Genomic DNA, 26,803 nt, shown 5'->3' on the forward strand with positions numbered 1-26,803 from the left:
TTTTACAGAATTATCTAGCCCCAAAAGTAAGCCTGAAGCATTTCCCTTGTACATAAATTAAATAGGAGAGGCAAAAAATATCCATTAAAAATACAAGTAAGTTTGAGTCCTGAAAGAATCTACAATCTAACGTAAGTTAAAACAATCTTTTAAATATTAAATATTCTGGGAAAGGTTAGTGCTTGCGACAATGTAAAAGTAAAAGGAAATGTAAAAGTAAAAGGAAATGTAACTAAAAGAACCATTAAACACTGTAACTCAATGTGTCTCACTGATGTTTTAAAAAGCTGAATGCTCAGGTATACATAAATGCGGTTGAGAGATCCTGCGCTATTTGCAAAGTTTGACTAACTTTTTATATGTAATATTTTATTGCATATATTAAAACTCATCCCCTCAAGATAACTGAATTACAACAAGCTATTCTAGAAAACATTTCTTGTAGAAAAGTTGCATTTTACCTGCTCTTTTGAAGAATTCCTGAAGCAGTTCTTTTGTTTGAAAATAAAAACCTCTGAAATGAAATCAAATAAAAATAAAACAAAAAAAATCACAGATGTTGAAAGAAAAAGAGACTTGGTTCAGCTGAGGGAGCTGCAAGATGCCTGGTGTTTTCTGAAGAAAGTGTTTATTTGGGTAAATGACCTTGTCGCTATGGAATTCAGCTCAGTTCTTTGGAGTAAGCATCTCTGGATGGGGAGAGAGTGACATTGTATCCTGTGCACACTCATAAATGAGGCAGGAATTCCCAGATTTGCCATCATGTGATCTCAGTGAGGAACTAGCACTTGACTTACTCCCAGCACCCGTTACTCCCTGCCCAAACACAGCTCTTCTGAAGCCTGAGATAGATGTAACAAGAGGCAGAAGAGGAAGAGCACACTGATCACTATTAGCTTCACTGAGCAGACACTTCAGGCACTGCCCTGAGTTTGGGCAGGAAGCAAGAAGAAAACAGAGCAGAAGTACTGTTATGAAACTGCCACAGAAGTTATAAAAGAGCAGATTTAATAGTTCTCACTATGAAAAACTGGTTGTATTTGAAAGGAGAGTGAAAACTCACTTTTTCTGCCATCAGAAAGCACTAAAAAATATTATACTGACCAACACTCATTCTCATTCTTTATTCTGTAATTTCAAAGATTTACAAATTACACTGCAATCACTGCAATGTTGATTAAGCACCACACCACCCAAACTCTTTTTTGCCAATATCAGACAAAAAATGATAAAATATAATCTATATTCCCCATACATTTTATGTCAACTAAGGAAACAGATGCTACATTAGTATGATAGCAAGAAGCAGAATAAGACAAAGGCAAGTAATATGAAATTCATTCTTCAAAAAAAAGAATGACGCTGTTGACATTTTGCCTTGAAGAACTTCATGACATTAAGCGGTAATGATGGTTTTTGCTATCTGAGCCTTTCTGAAGAAGCAATTGTTCTTGAAAGATGAATAACTATTTTTGACCTTCTAAGATTCAAGGAAGAGATGAGCACTTCTAGCTCCCTCAGGATTACCCATAAGGTCATCAATAGTTATCTCCAATGTTTCCATTTGATGTGCATCATGAATGCACATCCATTGCCTGTCTCTTTTACCTTATTCCTGAGAGAGGCGCTTACTCTATGAGCCTGGTGAGGAAATGCACTAAGGTAGACCATTTTGCAGTTTCTGTTGAATTGCTCCATTTGTGTTGTTGCTGGAGTTACTTAATTGTCCAAAAGTATGCTTTTCAAACTTTGGGGATTTTTTTTCTCCTAGGCTATAAAGTGTATCTAATAGATGCTCTTTTATTGTAAAAATAGGTTCCAGTTTAGTCTGATTGTCTGCAAACACCAAGGTGACAACATCGTAGACCCTAGGACATTATTTACACCCCTGTATCTCAGGAAGTGCCTGCTCATGCTTTGTGAATATAAATCTATTTATACCTATACTCAGTATCAAAGGACACATACTCCATGACTGCTCTAGTGTCATAGTAGACCTGCCAGTGAGACAAGCCTTCTTAATCGTAGAAAATATAATTTCCATGAAAATATTAATTTATAGACAGATTATAAATATACAGGTGTCCTCCCATCCAATTTTATGCAGACAGGTGATCCCAATTCTCCTTTCAAAGCTTATTTGGTACAAAAAAAGAATCTCTTTATTAAGATAAATTATTCACCTCCAACTTTAAAATAATGCATTTGTGTTTCTATTGCTTAGATGCTTCAGCCATGGCTGAGGATCCCAAAGCAGGAGATGCTTCAAAAATACAGAAAAAGAGTAAGTTTCCCTCTATACAGATGATGTAAAATGCAGAAGACAGAAAACGGGGTAAGGAGTGAATAAGACATTGCTGAACTGCATAGAAATTGTAGTATTTCAGGAGGGCACACTTCAAAGGGATGCAGACTTTTTTTTTGCCATAAGAGTTCACTAAACACCCATTAACTCATTTAACCTACGTTTCCATCAAAACTTGTGCAGTGTCACTGAGACAACAGGATTAAGAGTGTAAGGCCAGGCAGGAATCCTAAGAAGTATAAAGAAACATTTCCTGTGAAGTTCACATGTTAGATAAGCAGCTCCATGCACTCTAGTGGTAATCTGGAGTCTGCTGTGACCACAGAAACTACAAGTTCTACATGATGACATGGACTCGCTGTATTCTTCCAGGTTTTCGAAAGCTGCATACATCCCCAGGCTGGAAGAAGCTTCAGCATTTCCCTCCCAGGTTATAAAAAGCCTGCAAGAGTCAAGCCTACCCAGATGAGTGTACTGAAGAGATTAACTGAAGTGATTCTCACCAGTCTGCAGCAGCAGAAAAATGTTGCCCAGCATAAAAAATAGGAGGTAAGGTATCCTTAGGGAAAACAGACAAAGGCAAACTCAAGACACTCAGGATGCATGGGACAAAACAAAAATGGGAAGCAGATGGGCACCTTATGATAGAAAGGGGTTTCAGAAAGTTACTTGCTGATCCTGTGCAAATTGAAGCTGAACAGATCGTGGAAGACTCCATAGTTCAGAAGAAGACACCAGATGACTTCAGTATCCTGTTATGTTCTGAGAAACTGAGGCTGATGTCTGAGCAAGATGAGAAATGGAAGGAAAATGCATCTAGTGCATATTATTATTCTCCTAGCTCCATGAAGCAAGAGCAATAGGAATTTCAGCAAAAGTGTGTCAAATCAGATAGGGCTCATTTCCAAGAGCTGTAGAGCCAGCAACTATGCCTTGACCAAAACTGTGGCAGAAACCCAAAGTATGGGAATGGCTTTATGGGTTATAGAGATGCAGATATTAATACAGAGGCCGGAGTATAAAGGCTAAATCAATACAGTGAGTCCAGTCAGTTCTTTAAAAAGTCTGTGCCTAGAAAGGCAATCAGAGGATGGTTGAGGGGAAGAGGCAGAGGGGAGAATACAACCATTGCATGGCTGGGGCAGGCAGGCTTACAAATTACCATTGAAAGGCAGAAAGTGAGGTGTCAGCAAAAAGATCCAGATGAACACTGAAAGGCTGGAGGAGGCTCATTAATGTCAGCAGTGAACAGGACACTGAAGACCATACTCCAGCATACACACTGACAATGGAATTGGCAGAAATGCTTCAAATTAATGGCAGATTATTTCCATGTGAAGTGCTGTGGCCTTTGCTTCGCTCATAGGTGTGTTTGTGACATTCTCATTCATTCCATGAGTACGCTGGGCATAGAAAGTGTGAAAGCTGAGGACTCAATGTCGTCAGATTTTCTTATATTGTTAATAAAAGTTGTTTTGCTTCCCTAATTCTATTAGTAAATAAAAGAAAAATAGCAAGGTAACATGTATTTGTACTAGAGAAAGTGGTACATAGCATACGCCTCAAATAATGCCTGAAAATAATGCATTTAACATGGTAGTGATTTACTACATGGAGCATCATACATAACACTTGCAGAAGAATCTGCAATGGAAAAAAAAAGGCATGCAAAAAATGCCAGTAGGTTATGAAATCACATCTAGAAAAGACTGCAGAGAGAAAGCTGCTGTTGTCAGTAAAGGTAAATTTGTTCTTGGACACCAGGGGGGGAAAAATTGCTTTTGAGGAAGTGTAAGGGACAGATGTCTTCCGGTATTTGCATGTGAGTAAGTATATGATGACACTCTTATAACACACTGTCTCGGAGAAAATGAGATCATTGTACAAGGCTTGATGACAAAACATCCAGAGCAGCCTGTTTGAATAACTGGTTGAAGTCAAGATGCATTCAGGCACGTATGGTGTGTTTGCTACACAGTGTATGCACTAGTTTTTCAAAGTAGGAAAACAAGATTTAGTTGTGCCAGAGCACTAATATTTTACTTTAAAATCCAGTAGAAGGTAATGTCATACCATTTCTTCCCTGATTATTAGGATAGGTATGTGCAAATATTGTAACATTTTACAACTCAGAGTGGTTTCATTTTATTTAGCATGTGAGTTCTATTTCAGCTTCTGTAAACTTACATATTAACTGTGCTTATGAGGTAAGCTTCTTGAGACATACTTGATATTTCAAAATATTGGTGAAACTACCTATTTGTTGTTAAACTGACCAAGGTTTGAAATTCATTACCTCTAGAGGCCTCTATTAAGTGCTGGAGATCTCTTGCAATGAATGCTGTGCAATGAATGTCTCTCATGTCTGATGATTCTGAAATTAAGGCCTGTGCCCTGTCCTCTAGATTTTCTCTGTCTGTTTATGAAAAAAGCTGAGTCTTTTCTGAGTCTTAAAAAAACATGCAAACCCCAAGAATTAAGCAAGAATTAAGAGTTAAGCAACCTTTCATCTTTGCTGCTGAATTGAATTTTCCCTCAGGGTAAAGAGTGGAGAATCTATCACAGAAGTGCTCATGTGGTCTTCTGCTGTCCTTCTCTGGAGCCACGTAGGCATCCAGCTTGATCAAAGAGATCTGTAGTCAGATTTTCAAGGGTGAGTCATGCTAAATGCCTTAAGTCCAAGTGCTGAGACCAAGTTCAATTGTCATTCTTGAACTTCAAACCCCATTTCAGGAGCATATGAACTACTATACCATGGAGAAGTTGTATAACACTGAGGAAAGAGAAAGAATGTCAGACTTTTTCTTCTAAGAAAATCAAAAAGTAAGTATCCTTTATGTAAGGAAGCAGTTTTTGTCATTAATTAGTGAATCACATAAAAGTTTTTTAAGACTACTTTTTTGCTTTCCCATCCTAACAAAAGTCTTGGACATCATTTTACATTTACCTGTGGCCTCATTTACAGTGTTTCTGAGTAGTCACTTCTTGTTCTTGAAAAACCATTGTTCCAAGTGGTCAAAAAAATTTTTGTTCTCTCTTCATTTGATTTTAGATGCAAATTCCTAGTCTGATGAAAAGAACTCAGCCTTGCAAATGAGGAACGGATTTCTGGTCCTCCTTTCCCTTCTCCATATGTTACTTCCCTGTAAAACCAAAGATGATGGTTTGATTTATTATAAAGCTTTAACACTATGAAATTGCAGAAGACTGAGAGAGAAAAATCCCTTCCCATGTTATCCCTGGATAAATTCCTGATTTTCTAAAACCAACCTGTTAATAAAGAGAGAAGCTCATTGAGTCTTATCAGGGACTCAATATACTCACAATCATAATCATCGTATTTGTTTCTTGACATCATGCTAGTCAAAGAAGTCTTCAGGACAGCATATATAGGTACTTGCCTCGCCTGTAAGCAGCTTTATCAGCACACTATATGCAAAACTAAACCATGCAGCACTTTTCTAGAAAAAAAATAAGGGATCTCATTGATAAAATGTTTTCACTCATTAAAGAAAATGTACAGATGCGTAGTTTCCTCTAGATGTTGCCTATTGAGGTTAACCTCCCAACAAGTATTACAGTTAAAAATTATGGTGTTAATTAAAACATGTGACATGATTCTTTTGTTCAAGGGTGTGAGATTGGTGGAAAAGTTTTTCTATTGATTCTTCTGATTTGCATGTTTGAAGTGTGAATGTTGATGGGATATCTGGAAGGCAAAGTGCTTAAGCTTTGTGTTTGGTCGTCTGGTGGCCAGTGAGTAGCATTGTGCAAAGATCTCACAGAAACACGGAGCAGAATTGTTCCAGTTGTTTCCGACTCTCAACATCTTTACTCAGCTCTGTGCAGTGAGTTTGGCTGAGGTGCACTGACATCGTGACCTGAAAAAGGTTTCAGAAGAAGCATTTTGAAAAGACTGCACAGAGGACGTGGAGTCACGTGCATGATGTAATGCAAAATCCTCTAGGATTCTCTTTTGTGAACAGGTCAGTGTTTAATGAAAAGAAACTTAATTCTTAATTCTTAATTGGGCAGTTGCATACACTCACTGCTGATGCTAAGCCTTAATAGGGATGGGGTACAGCACTTCCAGAAAGTGAAGTCCAGCACAGGAGTACATCTTGTTTCACTGTGACAACTTTATCAGTGGCGCCAATCCATTCGGTCTTGGCTGTCAGCTGAGCTTTGGTGTTCTGTTTAGCAGCAATTCATCTAGGAAAATTAAATCCAAGGAAGTGTAAACTCAAAATGCGTGAAATTGGGATGCTTGCAGCCATAGCAGACTGCTCTCCCTTCTCTCTCCTTATGAAGAGTTTGACTTGTGGCCAAGATATGACAGTTAATAATTCTTCCCAAACCAGCATGCCATTTCAGAGGTCCAAAAGGGGAGAAACTGAAAAATGAACAAGTAGATGAAGTTGTGCTTTGTTTCCCTAGAAGACAGACTTTTGAATTAATCCTTCCATGTAAAGTGTTTCACCACTACTTTGAAGAAATATGCTCTTTAGCAGCAGAAACTGACCTGTTTTGCGTAAGTTCCTTCCATGTTGCAAGTGAAAATTTTTCTGACATTTGTTCTGATATGCTTGACATTTGTGGATGAACATGTGATTTGTCAGGCACAAATGATGAACCATTCAAATGAAACCATTCTAATCCTTTGACCTGGTAGTTAACAGATGGGACAGGGATGTTTCACTATGGCTTTTGATACTCTCCCCTCATTTGTAGCGTCCTTTTATAAATAAACTAAAAAGACTTCTTAAATGAGGTGGAATTTAAGCTGCAGGAAAGTGTGAATGTCCCTCCTAAACTGGAAAAACTTTTTGAGTAAGGCACCTCCACATGTCCTTCCTCGTTCTGCTGCTTCTCAAGATTTTCATTTGTTTTACCACATTGACTTTAAAGCATCCCTTTAAATAACTAAAGAACAGGGTCCATGGCCAAAATGAAGCTAATAGAAGGGCCGTCTGACAAAGTGACAAGATTGAGTGAGATGTTTTATGCCTATTACAATATTGTTAAGGGATGTTAAGAGTGTGGCCACCTCTTTAAGCCACCCTGGCCAGGGACCCTCCTGCCCAGCTGTTGAAGCCTGCACCAGGGGCTGTGATGTGGCTGCCTCTTCCCACTTGACCAGTGGCCAAGCTGTGTGTGCATCCCAGAGACATGCATGGACATGGACATACGCAGGACACAGGCACGGTCAGTCCCACCCCAGTGGCTACAGGTTAAAGAGACGTGTCCCCAAACACCCCTACTACTCCAGCCCCATTTTGCACATGACCAGCCCCCTTTATACCTATTTGTGTCTGCTTCCTCTGTCCCTCTTTGCTTCCCTTCAACCTGTGTGTCCTTCATTAGGGGGCACGATCCTACCTACCCCCTCCAACACTGTGGACCCTCAGGTTTGCACCTCTATCAGCCACAAAGTCCTATTTTGCCTGCAGATTCTTGCTAGCCTGTCAATTACTGTGACTGACTGTCCTCATGACACTGACCACCTTTATTTCTGGTTATTTTGTCTGTTAACACTAATTGCTCAGATTTCAGGGCTCTGTGTGTTTTTATCCCTCCTATTCCTTATCCTCCTGACCGATAAAATAAGCATTCCCATATCCACACATCCTTATCAGTTAGTGCAACTGACCGTGTTTGTTCTTGTCCTGCTCTCTCCTGTCATGCGGCAGTCAGGTTTGTCCTTGTTCTTGTTTGTGGCTCCTTTGGCCTGATACCCTCAAAGGAGAGGCCAGTCTCCTTTCACACACCCTTTTGCAAGTGTGGTCAGACTTGCTATGCAGAAGAAGAATTAGCTGTGTGATGCCCTATCTGGAGATGATCACTGAGCTGTGGAGAAGTGAACATCCAAATGTCAGTGTTGATGGCAAGCATGAAAAGAAGCAGATTTACACCCAGCAGAGTGAAATGTTCATTTCAAGAGCAGTTTCACAGTGCTGGCGTGTATCTGACAAGGACTGGGCAGACAGCTGGAAGACACATAGAGAGGCACCCGGCAGACCGGATGGGTGTTTGGGGCAGGTACAGCCTGCAGGCAGTAGGCTCCCATGCAATAAGACCAAGCTCCTTCCTGCAGAGGTGAAAGCTATGAGGACAGGCTGCAGGACCTCCAGCTACACCTGAAGGTAGGCCCATGCTGACAGGATTTGTGAGGTCTAACAGAGTCTGAGCTTTTTCCGAAAGTCTCCACCTGGACCTGTAGTGGACAAAATTTTGTGTATTGGGAGTGGGCTATACTGGCAATTCACACACTGGGTACTGGCTTTTCTGGGTATCACGATCATGTAAATGAAGCTGTGGCCTGAAAGAAAAGCCAAGAGTGTGTGTAGTCCCTTTATCTGTAGTCAGAGTCAAGCAACATTGAGAGTATTTCTCGATTAAGCAATACTAGTGGACTAAAGTGTGTAAGAACCATAGACTAAACAATTCAGCAATGAGAAGCGGTTTCCAAAAGGGCAATTATCCTTCCAGGAGTATTTCATTGGCATTCAGTGACAGAAAGTCCATTATAATCTGGTAATGAATCAAGCCTTGGCTGGAGTACTCCTGGATAGGAAGCGGTGCTTAAATATTGACAAGCTCTTTTGGACTCCCTTGCGTTCTAGGGCGCTATCCCATGGGATTCCTCTAAGTAGGTCTTCGAACAGGCTGAAGTTAGCTCTCTAGAACTTTAGGGTTCCAGTCCTGCTTGTTGTTTTGCTACCCCCATGCAGGATTCTGAGTTCCACCATTCCATGTTTGTTACAGCCAAGGCTGACCCCAGCCTTTACGGAATCAGCCAGTCCTTATTCGTTTATAAGTACAAGGTTGAGCAACATACCCTTCCTCATTGGCTCCTCTGCCAATAACATAAAAAAAAGTTATCTTCAGTGATCTGCAGGAATTTCCTGGACTGCGTGCACTGGACCGTGTTATCCCTCCAACAAATATCTGAGTGGTTGAAGCTGCTCATGAGAACCAGGGTCTGTGACTGGGAAGCTATTTCCATACGCCTATAGAAGGCCTTATCACCTCCCTCCTCCTTATCAGGTAGCCTATAATAAACACTCACAACAGTGTCTCACATATTAGCCTGTCAGATATTATCATGTTCAATGTAAGGTTAGTTATCATCTATCCTGGAGCCAATATCAAGCTGACCCAAATTTTGTATTATGGGCCTTGGTTACCTGTGACAGTGTGCTACACACACACCCAACGTGACCTTTATTTCCTATAACTCTGCTCAAGTGATAACCACCAGTGGCAATTGTAATGGATGCATCTAGTTATGATGGCTGCATCCAGCTCAAAGTGGATTTAGGGGAGACAGACAACAGCACAGTAGCCAAGGGCTAATACGAGCAGTGTGACCACCATAGTGTTGGTAAAGGTCCAACTCAAGTTTGGAAGAAAATGACATGTGTGATTTGTATGCAAATATGATTGTAAGTCAATTATCTTACTCCATAGATAGTTACATAGTAGACAGTCCAGTGTCTGCTGATGTCTCCTGCATGGCAGTGGACTGCATACCAGGATGTCCCCTTGAGTAGGGATGCCTCTCATGGTTACTCCTCGAGGTTGAGAAGATCCTTACTGTGTCAGGTACTCATAATAGTATGCTATTAGTATGTGATTAATAGTATGCTAAACTTTGAAATCTTGGCTAAGTGATATAAGGATTGACTGCACATACAATCCTTCAGACATAAACCGCTGACCAAGTCTAAGACTAAGTCTGGATCCAGCCACACTATCAGGTGTGGCAGTCTTGGCTCCAGGTGAAATCACTCTTGGCTTCAGACCCTGGATTTGCCTCTCAGTCTTGGTTCAACAAATTAAACTGCCTGCATGCTGCAGGTAGTCAATACCATTTTGATGTTTGATTCCACAACAGTCTTGCTTGTTCCCAGGCAGTTTTCACGAGTGTTAGGGTACCCACGTATAAGCATGACCAGGGAGAAGCCTGTGGGAGATTTTCAAGCTTCCTCTGTGGTTAAGGCACAGGACCAGAAGTCAGGAGATCAAAGTTCCTGTGTTGTACAGAAAAGCTATTTCAACACATAGGCTGCATTGATACAAGTGATCTTGTAGGAATACTACACACATTTCTTTGATGGGGCCAAGACTTTACTCTTGCCAGGCAGTGCACTGTAGAGAATCGGCTCATCCTACCTAGAAAAGGCCGCCATCCTGAAAGAAGAGTAGAGGACAAGCAACCGATGCTCACTGGTCTAGGAAAATGTACATCATTGTGCTCATGAAAGAAGCCTCAAAGAGGTGAGCACTGGGTAGAAAGAGAAAAGACCAGGCAGAAGGTGACTGTGCTTACTTGCATCACAAGAGTTGGGAAGGATGTGGTCAGCATAACCACAGCCAGGAAATGCAAGTAGGATTAACCTTTTATTTTTATAATAAATTAATGTTGATCTGGGTATTGTTTGTCAAAGATGTAAGAGTTACAGAACATAAAGACAGCTAATGGAAAATAGTTTGAGCAAACATCTGTTTACAATAGCTGGCCACAGAAATGGCTCACATGCTAAAAGACTGCTTTTAGGATATCTGTTCATGCAAGACTTTGAAGGGAAAAGTAGGGAGGACAAAATCCCTAGCTAGAACTTGCTTACAGGTTAATTTGAAAGACAGCTGTACGAGCTGTTTCTCTCCATTAGGGAGTGGGAGGAACTGTCTTACCACCTTCTCATCCCTTATAGGGTGGTGACAATTGCTGATAAGGCCTTAGGGGAGGTGGTAGAACTGTTCTGTGGCACCTCTGGGAGATTCGGGTTACTTTATGGCCTCAAAACTACTCTGATACAGTAGTGTTTGCAGGAGAAGTCAGTGCCCCCTCTACCCACTGGAGCCTAGATCCAACTTTCCTGCTGCTTTTAGAACAAAGGTATATTGCAACTACTTTTAGCGTTCATTTTCTAAAGCACTCATTTACTGATGTGGCTGGTCTTGGGGTCATTTCATGAGTTTTCAGTAACTCATCTGTTGCTCAAAGAAGACAGCAGATCCTAATAATATCACAACCACGCTACTACTGTGTGAAATGACGTTTTCCTACCACCGAGATGGACTTTGTGTTGCCAACTTCGAGCAGTCCTCAGCACCCTGTGTGACAAGATCCACCCCTCAGAGATAAGCATTCGCATGTAACTCGGAAATGCAGGGTCAGCGATGGTCCCTGGAGGATGCCCAAGCTGATGGTACAGAGCTGGTTTCTTTTGGTATGGCTTTTGGTCTGACTGAGTTACATCAGTGAATAGAGTTTTTACTAAATTGTTATTTAGTCATTATAATCCAGTTTTCTGTTGTAGGATACTGGACCCTTAAAGAAATGAAAGGCCCAGGTCACTCATGGCAAGTTACATCTTGAAGAGGCTTAATATCTGTGGCTGGCACAGAATGCCGATATAGCAGATAGAAAAGGAGAAGCAAAAAATAGGACAGTGGGCATTACTGGGTGTGGACCTTTTTAACAGCCCTCTTGATGTTAATGTGACACATTTTTGTCATTCCCAAAGGCATGAACGCTCCTTTCCCATGAAGAGTAAAAGGTCAGAGACAAAAGCTGTGAAGTGAGATGAAACAGTGCCTTGTGAAATACTCCTCTCCTCCATTCAAGTCTGACATGGAGACAAAGATTTATGGTGAGATGTTCTCATCGGTAAGCTTATGGGAGCCAGATATGAAGAGCCTGAAAAGAAAATTCTTTTCACCAGTTTGGCAAACGTGGAGTTAAACCCTGTGGAGGTAGAGATGTTTCTGCGCAACCTGACTGACACCATGGATTCTGTGAAACTGGGCTGTCCTAACAACGTTGTAACTTTTCTAGCAACTTGTATATAAAGTACATGTGTATCATTAATTACGGTATCGTTATTAAATATACACATGTATAACAAAAGAATGGGAGAGGAATATGCAGCTTTGATGGGAAAAAAACCCTTGTGAACCACTATTAAGCTTTACTGAAAAATCATAGCAGTCAAATACCTTCTTTTATGAAAAATTTAGACAACTTCACAGTTTAAGCAAATCGGTTTCACATCTGCTAGAGGCGTATTCTCCACTCTGCCTAACACACAGAAACAATGGCTCCATAACCCCATTTAGGTTTGCCTCTGCATGGCAACATCATAGGTATCCTTTAAATATTATTTTTCTCGCTCCACTCCAGACCAGTGCAGGGCTGGGAAGTGGAGACGGGGCATACGTGGTTACTCTGGAATACATGTGGAGACCAGCATAGGTGCAGAGAGATGTAGAATTTGGAGCCATTCAATAACTGTTTCTCTACGGAGAGGGAGAAATCCGAACAAATAAAGATTTATCTTTGAAATCCAGAGAGATCCACACAGATAAAGATTTATCTTTGCCTCAGCTGACTTATGATTAACCTTAAGTATATGGGATGACATTTGAACATGGAGCTATTCTTGTGCAGTCAGTACTGTCTCATGCTTGATTTGACCTCTGTGCTCTTGCATGAAAGAGTTTTTGCTCTTGCAACTGCATCTTCTTATGCAAGTAAGGGTAACATAATGGTCCTAGTAGCCCTTCCTGTATCACCTGGATGCTGCTCTGCTGTCCTTGTGCCCCTGAAGCAAAACATGGATGTCTGGCAGCTTCCTGTCCTGTGAAGACGGGCAGCGTTTGACGTGCGGGACTGATGCAGCTTCCAGGGCTGCAGCTGGGAGCGGGAGCAGCATGAGGCAGGCAGTGAAAGCCACCTTTCAAGGCCCAGAGCTGAAAGGGTACCGTTGTTATCTGCATCCCTCCCTGGCTGCATCCCATGACCTGGTGCATGGAGCCTTTCACAGTGGATCCAAGCACAGAAAACAGGGCTGGGATGCACGCACATCTTCTTGCCAGCAGCATGCTGTGAGCAAGGGTCGGAGGTTCGTGGGTTCTCTGCTGTTCCCTGTGGGTCCTCCTGCTGTTGGTGAGGCATAATAGGTGCAGGGCTGACCAGTGCGATGAAAACTGTAGCTTGGTATGTGAAACACTCAGCGACCTCCTGTATAGAGTGCAGGGTAGGCTCATTTATTATCACTGGGGCCTGAATGACAGGACCACCAGCTCTGTCTTAGCCTTAGAAAATGACCACAGAGCTGTCTGCCAGAGATAGATTTCCTCTGGCTTTCCTTGCTGGGAAGGCTGCTTGTTCCTGTGTGCTCCAGAAGATGAATCTGTCTTTTAAGTTTGCTAGTTAATTGAATTTGGTTTGTTCACCTCTGGCATACATTGGCACAGGCTTCTCAGATGGACAGTTCAAGATGGCAAATCAATATCCAACTATTAACTTGCCACTCAGCAGGCTGTGCTGCTGCAAGACTGTATTGTTCCAGTTCAGTAACTGCAGAGGCAACCAGCCAGTTTTCACACTCACTGCAGCTAAATGATTTGATTTGCAGGTATAGACTAGATTCCCCTGGCCCCCCATCCCCAAGTCTTTTACCTTTTGACTTTTCATCTGAAAAAGTTATGCTGTTTCAGGCTGATGTTCAGCAAATGGGTTTTCTGCCCCTATGTTTTCACCAGTTCTGCTCACTCCCACTCCTCTCCTAATTCTTCCCCCCTCCAGATCTCCTTTCTGTTGCAGACAGGCCCTCACAGGAGTAGGAAACAAGAGGAAGAGACAGGAGCATATAAGAGGGAAAATGGCAACTAGAAGAGAAAGAGACAGAAGAGACAGATAAGGAAAGAGTCTGCCCACAGCTGGTCTCAGACTGGCGTGTACTTGCTCAGTGCAGCCCTGGGAAGCACAGAAATGCAATATGGCTGCATGGTGGTTGTGTGTGGTCGCTTGCCTTAGGGGAGTTAATTGTTCATGGTTAGAAAAACTGCTTGCAAAGGCATCTCGCTCTTCCCATTCATTGTGCAGATGTAGGCATCACACTTTGGAAGATTGCTAAACTGTGTCACCTAAATCTCAGCATCTGAGGTGAAGCTGTCTATTCTCCCCATTTGGGGAAGCAGAGGCTTAACACAGCTGGTAAAAGCCTGGAAGATTTTAATCTCATCCTCCAGTGGACAGCTGGCTGGGGTCAATAGAGTTGAAGGAGGTGATCCTGCCCCTCTACTCTGCTCTCAGGAGACCTCACTTGGAGTATTGTGTGCAGTTCTGGTGTCCTCAACATAAAAAGGACATGGAACTGTTGGAACAAGTCCAGAGAAGGGCCACGAGGATGATCAGGGGACTGGAGCACCTCCCATATGAAGACAGGCTGAGGAAGTTGGGGCTGTTCAGCCTGGAGAAGAGAAGGCTGCATGGAGACCTCATAGCAGCCTTCCAGTATCTGAAGGGGGCCTATAGGGATGCTGGGGAGGGACTCTTCATTAGGGACTGTAGCAATAGCACAAGGAGCAATGGGTTAAAACTTGAACAGGGGAGATTTAGATTAAAGAAGAAACTTGACTATGAGGAGGGTGAGGCACTGGCACAAGTTGCCCAGAGAACCTGTGGCTGCCCCATCCCTGGCAGTGTTCAAGGCCAGGTTGGATGGGGCTTTGAGCAACCTGGTCTATTGGAAGGTGTCCCTGCCCATGGCAGGGGAGTTGGAACTTGATAATCTTTACGGTTCCTTCCAACCCAACCCATTCTGTGGTTCTATGACTGCTGATTGCATTGACCCTTCATCTCCAGGAACTACAAGTGGGAGTTTAGACCTCTGCTTTTTGTGTAGAGACCTATAATTTGTCAGGACAAACCCCTCTATACTTCAGGCTGGGATGATTTGTCCACTAGAGGTGCCTGTACTGTACTATAAAGTGTAGGAGAGCGGTTAGGCTGGACACAGCTATCACACAGCAGTGGCAGCACAGTGGGAGGGGATGATATGGTGGGTGGTGGAGTTGCTCCTGCCACGGGTGGAGAGTACTGACTGTGTGCCCCCTTTGCCACTCCCCTCCACCCTCAGCCTGCGAGGCTGAGCAGGCAATGCTCTCCCGCCTGGAAAGCCTGTCAGGAATGTGAAAGCCCCTCTTTGCTGGTCTGAGCTGCAGAGTCCCACACAACGGTCAGGCTGTTTGCAGGCGCTTCATTTCTGACTGAGAAACAAGTCTTTACTCCACCTCTAGACTGGGGACTTGTTCAGACTACATGGGCTATGATTTTTTTATCTATCTATGTATTTAGTTATCTTAAGTTCAAAACCAGAATTTTGTCCGTAAAAACCTTTACAGGGGATGTTGGAAAATCAGGTCTTGCTCCGAAAAGACAAATAATGAAACCAGGATGAAGCCTGGTTTGCCATCCAGCTCCAATAAGTTCTGTGGAAACCAAGTTTAAACCTTAAGTATTAGATCAATTTGAGTCCAGACGCCAGGTAGCTCCTGCTTTGCTGTATGTCTTACAGACATGAAATCGTAATCGCTATCATTAATGTGCTGGAAAGACTTGCTCTGAGTTTATTACAGATCATGTTCTGCCTACGGCAGTGCACATGATTACTGGTGGAGCATCACGCATGGTCAACAACTGTTAAGCTGCAGAAACATCTCTTAGAGCCACTGCAGCGTTCATCCTATGTACCAGCTGCATTACCATTAAAAACCACATAGCATTTTCTTCTGTGGCAGAACTTTTATTTGGAAGGAAATTATAACTTTTGCATTTACATGGCACAAATTATATACAGTACACTTTCCATGATAAGAATTATGATGCTGTTCACAGAAAGGTATCAAATTTGAGATAAATAATGCATAAGCTAAAATATACAAATGAGGGGTGGACGTGAAACTATTGGCCATTTTTATTATCTATAGAAGAATTTCAAGGAATTATGTTAATTCAATGTTCAAAAATCTTTAACAAACTTCTAGTAAAGTTAATTGAAATATTTATAATACTATTCAGTTGTTGCACAGTATTTCCAATATACAATCAAGAAGATGCACAGAACACAACACTTAATATGAAAAAAACTATTGCACCCAACAACTTAAAAGGTTTCACTGCCTTTTGGATGCTGCACTACCATATTTATATAAACATTTACAACACTTCAGTAAACACAAAGGTTCTAAATGTAGTGCAGCATTATGGGGGGCCACTTTCAGCTCTTAAAATAAATGTTAGATGCCCTTATACTGTGCCATTTATTCTAAGCTGATGGTTTAAGCTGTGACCCTTAATTCCTATTGTGAGTAGCAAACACACTTTCTCCATGTTCAGAAGATTACCATCCCCTCTGACTATTTAGTTTATATTCCGAGACCTAAACTGTCCTTGGCTTCATTGTCATTTTGGCATTTTGCCTCAGTGCTTGTGACAACTACCCCTTATTTTTCTCTTTTAATGTCCTGTTAAGTAGTCCTGTGTAGAATCTGAAGCAAAAGAATCCGCATCTTCATTATCAGAATCATCACTACTGTCATCAGCTGCTGGCTCTCCTGTCAGTGCTATCCGAGCATAATCATCAGTGTCTATAGACTTGCAGAAGTGAATGGCATACTTCAGTTTTTCCTCCAATACTTGCTTACAGGAATACCTGGGCAGCTTCAGAAGAAAGAAGCAAGTGTATGACTCAGGAAGGAAGTGGTCTGGAGGATTGTATTTATCCAATACCTGTTGAAAACAAAAAGCAAAATAGTTTTGATTCACTGTCCAAACCACAAATAAACATCAAAATTGAGATTTTTTTTTAACAGCATGTTAGATTTGTGATTCAGATGATGAACTTTCTTAAAAGAACAATGAAAAGACCAAATCCATTTTCTCTACACTGAGTAAATAAATAAAACCAGGTATATATGAGCTTTGATTATGAAGGGTGGTTCGGAACAATCTAAAAAAGATTCTGTTACTTCAGCAAATACCAAAATATGATTTGAAGATTGGGGGGGGTTTAATTTAGCTGAAATGATTAACTGAGCTGAATCAAATGCTAAACAAATGGCAGCAAAAACAGCTGATGACAGTGGAAAGCTATCAAAAGCCAGAGAAGAAAATGGTTGGGAAATGAACATCCAGTTGCCCAAGTCAACAGAGAAAAGTATTTATATACATTATAGGTCCCTGTTGCACTGTGAAATCTACAATGTAATGTGGCATAAACATTTTCAGGAAATCAGCCTGTTCTCGCTGTGTTATGCTATTAGTTCTCCACTCCCAGCTTTTTAAAATAAAATTCCCATGGGCCCGTCCCAAACGCATCACCTGAATAACAAAGTCCCTCCCTCTGAAGTCTGCAATAGTCCTGGGCAGCCTTGTTCTGCCCCACACAAAACGAAGGAAGAGAGATCGCTCTGTATTGGAGAAGGATTCCATCACTTCCCAGAACCACTGTATCAAGGAAGCAGTTGGCTCGATGCCTTTGTAAGTTGCTACAGATTTCAGAAGGTGAAGTGGAATATCTGGGCTTCCACATACCTGAAAAATAAAACATAGTGATCAGCCACAAAATTCTGAACAAATCAACTACAGGTGATTTGTTGCCTCCATCCTTTAAAATATTTGATCAGCTTTTACACTGACAAAATGAACATTTAAATATTTGCAGTGCTGTGTACAGTCTCCTATTACAATAGCACTAAATGCAAATCTTCTCACCACGGGACAAGAACGAACCTTCTTTCATTTCCCTGAATCACAAAGAATTAAACATTTTACTTAGGACAAAGATCTCCAATTTACCTTCTAGGTCCACACTTTGTGGGGTTAACAAATGATAATTCAGAAATAATTCATTACATCACTGCTCAGCTACATCAAAATCATAGAATCACAGAATCAATTAGGTTGGAAAAGATCTGTAAGATCATCAAGTCCAACCTTTACCCCAGGACTGCCAAGACCACCACTAAACCATGTCAATGAGGGCCTCATCTACATGGTTTCTGAACACTTCCAGGAACAATGATTCTACCACTTCCCTGGGCAGCCTGTGCCAATGCCTGACCTCCCTTTTGGTGAAGAAGTTTTTCCTAATATCCAGTCTAAACTTCCCCTGGTGCAGCTTGAGGCCGTTACCTCTTGTCCTATCACTTGTTACATGGGAGAAGAGACCAGCAACCTTCTTGCTCCATCCCCCTTTCAGGTAGTTCTAGAAAGTGATAAGGTCCCCCCTGAGCCTTCTCTTCTCCAGACTAAGCAACCCTCACAATCTTATTAATACCAAGAGGGCAAGTAAACATTTTCTAGTCTATCCTTGGACAAAATGTTTGTAATCACAGAGTGATCACTGTAAACAGTATATGGGGGGGGGGGGGGGGGGGGGGAGGTGGGACAGGGGTTGTTCAACTGGTAAGATGTAAGTGACGAATCTCACTCCAAATTAGCCTGGCAGAGGTAGCAAAGCAGAAATTGTTACCATAGTTTCCAGTTCATATCCTGTAAAGAGTGAAAGTAGAGGAACTGGAACAACACGGGCCATCCCCTCACGAACTGCTGCAACTTGTTCATCAAATTCGTGAAGCCTGCAAAGACACATTTTTCAGTGTTTCTGTGAATGCCATTTCTAGCAATTATTTTCAGCAATTACTGTACTATCAAGGAAACTTCATCCATTCTCCTCAAGTCTCCAGCTATATGCTAAGGAACATTAATAAGCATTTATCACACTAGATAGTTGACTATCTGGTTTTTACACCAACTCATTGCACAACAAGCTCAGTATGGAGAGGTATCTCCAAACGTTTAGGATATTTTACTTCCAGCATTATTTGTGTGCTGTGCCTGGAAAGAACAAACCCCATATGGCCTGGCAAGAAGAAGTGCCCCATATGGAAACAAGATGTTCTTGCGAAGAGAATAGCTGTGTTTTGAAATTCTGACCCCAAACATTCCCAACACTAGACAGATTATGTCAAAAGAAAAATGTGTCTGAACTAAAACATGATGTTCTGAGGGGACAGTAGTATTTCAAAGCAGACATAGGTAAGTCTTCTAATGTTAGAAGACTCTGCTGCTTCTGTTGCCACCCATGATTTGTGGCTTGCTTTTTGTTTTCTTGTCAAATCATTTCTGACATGTTTTACAGAGCTTTCCAGAGCACAGATCTGCATCACTGACAAATCCTGTCCTTAGGCTTGTCATCATCAAAATAAACCAAGATGTCAGGACAAACTTGGTCTTTTGCACCCACTTTTCCACATGGATTCTATTCAGATGATAGTTTGTATTTTTTCTCAAAGGCTTCATATAATTAAAAAAATTATAATAATTCTAAGCAGTTAAATGCTTCTGCTTAAGGTCTTTTAATTGTAAAATGCTTTAGAATTGCTCATGTCCTTTAAGGAAATTTCTCATGTCCTTTGAAGATAGCCAGAACTGGCAAGAGAAGAAAATCACTTCTTCAAAGGAACAGAACAATTTACTAAATTCAGTACTAAATCTAGAGCTCTCTTCACAAAGAACTTCATGGTCAGGCCCATTACTTTATTGTAAAGAACTAGGTGGAGGGGACATTTTTTGACTTGACTGGCTCCACCTCCAGCTGGCTGACAGAACTGCTGTCAGGAAAGCTATTCAAATTTAGAGTCATACCTGCTAGCTTATTTCGTTTCCTAAAAATTAAGTTTAATCTTTGGATAGTTTAAAATAAATAAGAAGATCAACGCTATCATCATATGAAAATATTAAAATACTTGCATACAAGACATTAAAGTACTGTATTACTTAAAAGTTTGTACATATTTTTTGAACAAAAAAGCGTATTTATGTCAGTAATTTAAATGACGCATTCAACAAACCTGTAGTTTATTGCCAGCCTCACATATTCAGCTCTGTTATCCAGTGTAATATGGGTGTACTTGGAACTCAACTGAATATCTTGACCACTTGCATTAGGCACAGTGAATGGGAGGCTCATAGCTTCAAACTCTTCTGAAGTAGCTTCGTTGTCTCGAATGTACATAAGGCCAGGAATAAAATCTTTATCAACCTTTTGAAAATAACAAGCCCAAGTTAAAGTCAGTTTACTAGCACCATCTTTCTTACCTAAAGCATCTCTTTCATACCAAAGCCATCCTGCCTCATCTACCAAAAGCTCTGACCACAACTGATCTAACTTAATTTCAAAGACATAAAATGGCTTAGTGTTTTACATAAAATTTCATTATACTCTGGATGTGAGGGTGCATGTGTTATAGATTTCGATCCTTTGGGGGAGCATTTGCCAAGAAACTGCATTACACAAGAAAATAGATTTAAAGCTTAAAAACATAATAATCTCTACAAAGTCCAATGCTTGTTTTGGTACAAAAGGAATCCCTTTACTGACAAACAAATGACTCGGTGCTTTTACAGTAAATACATTTCTACATAACAGCATTTGAGAAGAAACTCCTCTTCATAATGAAGACCTAACTCTTACTCCACATTTACTGAGCTCAGTAAACAGAAATTGAAAGTCTGATGTCTTCGGTACGTAGGCACAAACTCTTTTTAGTAGTAGTCTGATCTCAATTTTCTTTTACTTCGAAACAATGTAGGTGTGTGCACCTAATCAGTTACTGCATCTTGGCACAACAGACAGTAACAGCTACAGAAAGGTCTACTGGAAAGTTGGAGTGAGACTACAAACATTTGACTGGTCAAATCCGTGAGAGGATTTGCGAATGTTCTAGAATTCAAGTAGCTTATTTAACTACTTTCAAATGACTTAAATTTACAGTTTTAATAGTGAGTACAAGCCATTCTTGTATAACTGGCTCAAAACGTAAAAGGCCAGTCAAAATGCAAGCATATAGAAACCAGGGAAGCAAATCACTGGGGAAAAATTTATGCTAGAGTCTGCTTGTCTTCTGTAGATGACATTGTACTCAGGAACTTCACATTTACCTCACTGAGATCAGCAATTGTTAAGTTCATTCCTGCAAGCTGTTTCCACACTGGCTCAGCCAGGTTGAGGCTCAGAGGGCTGCCAGTCCGGATAGCAATGCCCAAAAGTACACCTGTAAGTTTAAACACAGGTTTTTTAAATGTTTGTTGTTAGATTCCCAACATTCTGAAGATACGATGCAGGCAAGTAGAACGTTACAGCGTTGTCAAGAAATTACCAAGAAAACGAAACATGTTCATATGCAACAGTGACTTCGCAGCAGGATTTAACAGGAAACAATCTCTGTTTGCTCCAGATTCATCTCTTCCATTTGGTGTCACAATTAACAGAGGGGTCAGCCCATTCTGAAGCTCCTCACACATTTCTGCTATTGATTCACTATAACCTCCACCGCAATCATCCACAGATTCACCTTGGAGAAGAAAAAAGGTTCAAAATTAAATGTTCTTTCAAAAATAAATTACATATTGAAATAAATCATATTTCTTTCTACAGGGGTGACTGAACAAACAAACAATTTACTAAAACCTACACTGTCATACCTGTTCATATAAAAAACCCTTTATGTTTTGCTTTTGATTTGGATGTTTCCAATTTATTGTACATCGTATTATTTAGAAGATTATACAGCATGTCAGAGTGTCAAAAACACTGTTTTACCAGTGTATAACTAGTATTTTTGCCTTATACACTAACCAGAATAAGAAGGGGAGGGGTGGAAGGGGAATCAAAGCAAGAGATTCCTAAATGACATGTTAAACCAGACGTATTTTATGTATCATATATGCAGTAGACAGAATGGCTCATCAATCTAACATATTTTTCAGCAAAAAAACTCAAAGTGATATGTGAATTGTAAAAACAACCCTACCAGTAAAATTGGCTAGCCAGGATTATTTACCAATTCAGACAGCTGAAAAGCAGGTTTAGGTTTTGCAGAATGTTTGTTGTAAGCAAAACAGTTGCTCCTGGAATTTGAGGAGAATTATAGACATTGCCACTAATCCTGAGGGCTTTTTATAACATCATTTTAAAAGGCTTTTTTACTTTCTAACATTTCAAGCACCTTCTTCTGCCTACACACATACATTGTTTTTCTATATCTCTTCCTTTCTTCAGGTCTTCCAAAAGAGTAAACCTGAACAGAACTGTAAAGTTAAGTGCAAAATAGTTGGGGAGTAAAGAATCCTCTTACCAACAAATTTGACTTTCCAAACACGATGAGGAAGCAGAAGGCTGTCAGGGCTAAAGGAACTCATTTTAGCACACATCTGTCCAAACACTGACTTTGTACCATCAGGCCCAGCCAGTCCTCCTTTACTCCTGGATCGTTTTACCTATTGAGTAAACACATTGTAAAAGTTGCTGTAAGAACATATTTCAGCTGGCAATGCTGTGCAGATCAGACTGTAAGATTATTGGTTATAAAATGCTAGTGTGTTCAGTGAAACGTTTGCAGAAGTCCACAGTGTATCTTGTGATATATAGAAAAGAACAACCAAATTTCAAATTCAACATTATTTTTTAGTATCCATCCCTAGAAAGAGGTATCAAAGACTCCTATTACATCCCAGTCCTCTTCAGGAGAACGAAAGGGCTTTAAATCTCAGGCTGTTAGCAAGCCCAGAACTATTTCAGAATCACAGGATGGTTAAGGATGGAAGCTACGTCTGGAGGCCATCTGACCCAACTCCTTCTCAAGCAGGGCCAACTAGAGCCAGCTGCCCAAGACCATGTGCAGATGGCTTTCAAGTATCTCAAAGGATAGAGTCCAAAGCCTCCCTGGGCAGCCTGTGCCAGTGCCTGGCTGCTCTCACAGCGAGAAAGTGTTTCCTGATGGTCAGAAACCCTCCCATGTTTCAGTTTGCCCCATTGCCTAGGGTCCTGCTGCTGGGCACCACTGAGCAAAGCCTGGCTCCATCTTCTTTGTACCCTCCCATCAAGTATTCAAACATATGCATTAATGCAATGCCCCCTGAGCTTTCTCTTCTCCAGCTGAACAGTCCCAACTCTCTCAGCTTCTCCTCACAGGAGATGCTTCAGTGCCTTTGGCATCTTCTTGGCCTTTCCCTGCACCCTCTCTTGTATGTTCACATCTCTTGCACTTAGGAGCCCAGCACTGGACCCAGCACTCCAGGTGTGTCCTCACTAGTGCTGAGTAGAGGGGAAGGATCACCTCCCTTGACCACAGCGGCAATTATTTTTTATTTTTTTTTAATGAAACTAAAAACTTTGGAGGTTGATTTTGCCTTAATAATTTTAACATACTGTTACAGCTGGAAAAACAATCAATGTGCTCATTGCAGCTAGACAGAATGATTCTCACTAGTTCAGTTGACAATGCCATGGGCTTTCTTTCCTAGATAATGAATTTTACATTCCCACAATCACCGACACTTTATCATTATTTCAAACAGTTCACTTTTTACCTGTCTCTACTCAGCATTCTATCTGTTCCCCTTTAAAGAAAAATGGAAAGACCAAGGGGTATCAGTGCCAAAATCTGTTGATAAAGCTTTCTTCCCTCATTCTAAAGAAGCAGCCAACGCCGCAGTAAATTCAGTTTTTCTGGACTGCAATCCACTTAGGTAATGCATCCTGTCTCTCATACATTCAACTGTCAAATCTGAGTAAATTTTCCATGCATAAAACAGATCAGAAGCGGTTGCGCTGGCCAGAAAATTGAACAGATATTATTCTTATATTCATTAATGATAATACTTTGACTATGAGACTTACTGGAAATCTCTAAAAATGAGTAAGCTCTACCAAAATATATATACACAGAGTAACATTTTACTCTGCTTAGGAACTTACAGAAAAAAATCGATTTTAAGATTTTATGAAGATTCATAACAATACAAGGAAAATCCCATGGATTTTGCTGCAAGAGATGCACACTAGGTGGCTAAGAATACAAAAAGCATTTCACCAGTATAGCGAGGAAAGAAATGGAAAGTAAGCAGAAAGCTGGAGAAACACAAGATTTTCTTCCCTCCTCTTCATGTTCTGCAGTTTATATTCTTAATCTTCCCTGTCTGCAAAGGAACTCCTACAGTGCATGCAGGTCACCAGTTTCCATGGGATTGTTCATTCTGAAATAAACCAGACTCATCCTACTAATCTGTGTTTGGTCTTACTCCAAGATACAGTGCATCTCAAAAAGTTGCTCTGGTGCTTTGGATAAAACATCCACCAGATTTCTTTCAGGTTTTATTTAAAAGCTGACACGCTCAAGTTCTCCCCTGGTGTAAGACGTTCTGTATCAGTGCAAGCTGGTTTTAATTCAATGGATCTCTAAGAAATTTGTATGCCCAAGAAGTTTTTTAAGTTGAGACCTCACTGAGTCTTCTCTTAAAAAAGAGGAAAGTATGAGTAGAAGGTCTATGAAAGCAGTAGTTAATTCACTGTTTTTTCAAACCTCAGACCTAAAATAAAAATTAATCAAGTGACAACAAAAAGACAAGCAATCCAGCCTGAACTGAATAGGTTGGCATGCACATTTGCCATTACACATTTAATTTAGTATTCATTTACTAGCAACACAAAATTTTCATTTAATCTGATCATTTAGATGCAGGAATGGTTACAATTTGACATTTAACAACACAATGTAAGAACACCATGAAGAATTATTGGTATTTCTGCCAGCACTTTAATATACTGCTTGCTGACAAAGACAGATGCCCATATTAAAATTTACTTGCTTAGTAGCAAAAACACTTTACTGAAAAACGGCAAAAATTCATACAAACATATTTAGGCCATGATTACCACACAGGTATTTTACCTTTTCATTGTACAAGCCTGGAACACAGCATCTGGCTCATGTTTCCAAATCATCCCTTTTAGAGGCATAATAAGTATCCTGTGAAATCTACTTGGCTGACTAGGCTGAACAAGGTCAGATATAACCCTGATTTAATACATGCCTTATTAAACACAGATTATGCAGTATCTCAAGCTTTTTAAAATACAGTTCCAGCCTTCTTGCTGATAAGATAAATTTGTAGCACAAAACACATTCATACATCGATTAGAACCCAAGAGGGATTTTCATAAAACAGTCTGCCATCAGAAGATACCAGCTTGTGGAAAATCAACTTTTCCTGGACCAAAGAGAAATGCAGCAGCTTAAAAGCAGCATACAGTGAAGTGTGGAATAATGAAATTCAAGAACTTTCTCCAGTGAATAATCACTTATTGTGAGCAGAAACATTGCAACAAAGGGGGAGAGACAAACAATCTGTGATCTCATTAAATCATTGTGAAACGATGAAGATCAAAACTTAAGTTCTTTCTCTGAATCTGAAGAACAAAACTTTGTATTTGCCTCAAGCAGACTGAGATTGCCCACTGAAATACTGGCCACTTGGTAGAACTCCCTCCAACCCCAGCAGAATTTGGGAGAAATGTAGTACATAAAGCCATGCACTTAGAGATTAATAATGAAGTTTTCAAAAAGATGACATCTTATGAGCTGGAAAGAGCTAAGAAAGATAAATATGTATTGTTAACAGAGAAAACAAGTTTATGAAGAAAACAAACAGAATTCAAGGATATCTCATGAAGTCAATCTCCAGAAGAGGAAGAATGCGTGTGATAATTGCAAAAGCACAGGCACCGTCTCACCTGTACCTTGAGGTTCCCTTTATCTATGCTCAAACTGAAATGCTACACAGAAAAATAAAGTATAAAAAGATGAGGGGTAGAGAAAGACTATTCTACACAAGCAGACAAAAATAGCGTAGCCTGATCAGTGTAGGAAAATGAAGACTTTCATTGAATGAGCGTTCTTTAAAGGCACATTTAATAAGGCAGAAGACAGTAACCAGGACAGAAGAATGCGATTTAAAGTGAAGTATGACACTCACAAAAGAACAAATAATTCATTCATTGATATGTTGTGCCTACTTTAAGATCAGATAATTTTTAACTATCATCACAGTGAGATTTCTGTAACCCAAATTTAATAAGGAGTCTGGGGGGGGGGGGGGGGGGGGGGATATTCTTAAAATAGGATTTTGTATTTTCATATGTATGACATCCTCCCATGACAGCAGACAGCACAAGACCAGGAGATCCTTTGCAATATTACATTCCTGAAAGCAGACATCCTCCTTAATAACTGAAATTTGTTCCCCTTGTGAAAGGGGGAGATTCTTTTCAACTGCTGTAATAATCTTGTCCACCTAAAAGCAAAGATATGATTTAACAGCATTACAAATGTGTCTGCTTATAGATCATAACACAATGACACCACATGAGCTACACTGCTACTTAAATACTAGGTGACTCAAAATGCCCAGGTGCCATTTTGGAACATTTCACTTAATAACTATTCCCAAAAAGTAACATAGATAAAACTGCATCAAGTTTGTTTTCTTCTGCCCTATGCAGTTCTCCAATAGCTTCCCAAACTGTCTCTGTGCATTCAAATCTGCCTTCATGCTACACCTCAAAGCATAAAATACCTATCCTCAATTTTGTGCTAGAGAAATATCAGTCTAGCACTTGGGTGAGTTGCAGAAATTTCAAGTGTCCACAAAAAATGGCAAAGCAGCAGAAATAGGGTCATCCAGCCACAACAGGACGTACTTCCGTTCACTAAGAGAAAACTAGTTAGTCAAAATTTTACACAAATTCTCCATTCTAACCTTACAAAAAACAGGTTTTTTTACTTTTTACAATGTACAAT

General features: G+C 40.5%; 2 protein-coding genes across 9 annotated transcripts in view; both read right to left on the reverse strand.

Annotated features, from left to right (window-relative positions):
• OCA2 (OCA2 melanosomal transmembrane protein) overlaps positions 1–544 on the reverse strand; it is a 191,041-nt gene extending 190,497 nt beyond the window's left edge. Inside the window, exon 1 of the mRNA XM_061459769.1 lies at positions 462–544. The gene's annotated coding sequence lies outside the window, so the exon portion shown is untranslated. The remainder of the gene's footprint in view (positions 1–461) is intronic.
• Positions 545–15,882: 15,338 nt separating this feature from the next.
• Positions 15,883–26,803, reverse strand: part of HERC2 (HECT and RLD domain containing E3 ubiquitin protein ligase 2) — a 107,421-nt gene continuing 96,500 nt past the window's right edge. For all 8 annotated transcript variants that reach the window (XM_061459754.1, XM_061459753.1, XM_061459751.1 and 5 more), the window contains 7 exons: positions 22,301–22,442; positions 21,323–21,517; positions 21,105–21,217; positions 20,015–20,205; positions 18,634–18,739; positions 17,481–17,693; positions 15,883–16,889 (listed from right to left, as the gene is read on the reverse strand). In XM_061459754.1, coding sequence (XP_061315738.1) covers positions 16,617–16,889; positions 17,481–17,693; positions 18,634–18,739; positions 20,015–20,205; positions 21,105–21,217; positions 21,323–21,517; positions 22,301–22,442 — 1,233 coding nt within the window. In that variant the 3' untranslated portion in view covers positions 15,883–16,616. The remainder of the gene's footprint in view (positions 16,890–17,480; positions 17,694–18,633; positions 18,740–20,014; positions 20,206–21,104; positions 21,218–21,322; positions 21,518–22,300; positions 22,443–26,803) is intronic.

The sequence above is a fragment of the Pezoporus flaviventris genome, unplaced genomic scaffold, assembly GCF_033815535.1.
Source record: "Pezoporus flaviventris isolate CSIRO_AGI_PZ_B2104156 unplaced genomic scaffold, CSIRO_AGI_Pfla_v1 ptg000030l, whole genome shotgun sequence".
In the NCBI taxonomy this organism is placed as follows: Eukaryota; Metazoa; Chordata; class Aves; order Psittaciformes; family Psittacidae; genus Pezoporus; species Pezoporus flaviventris.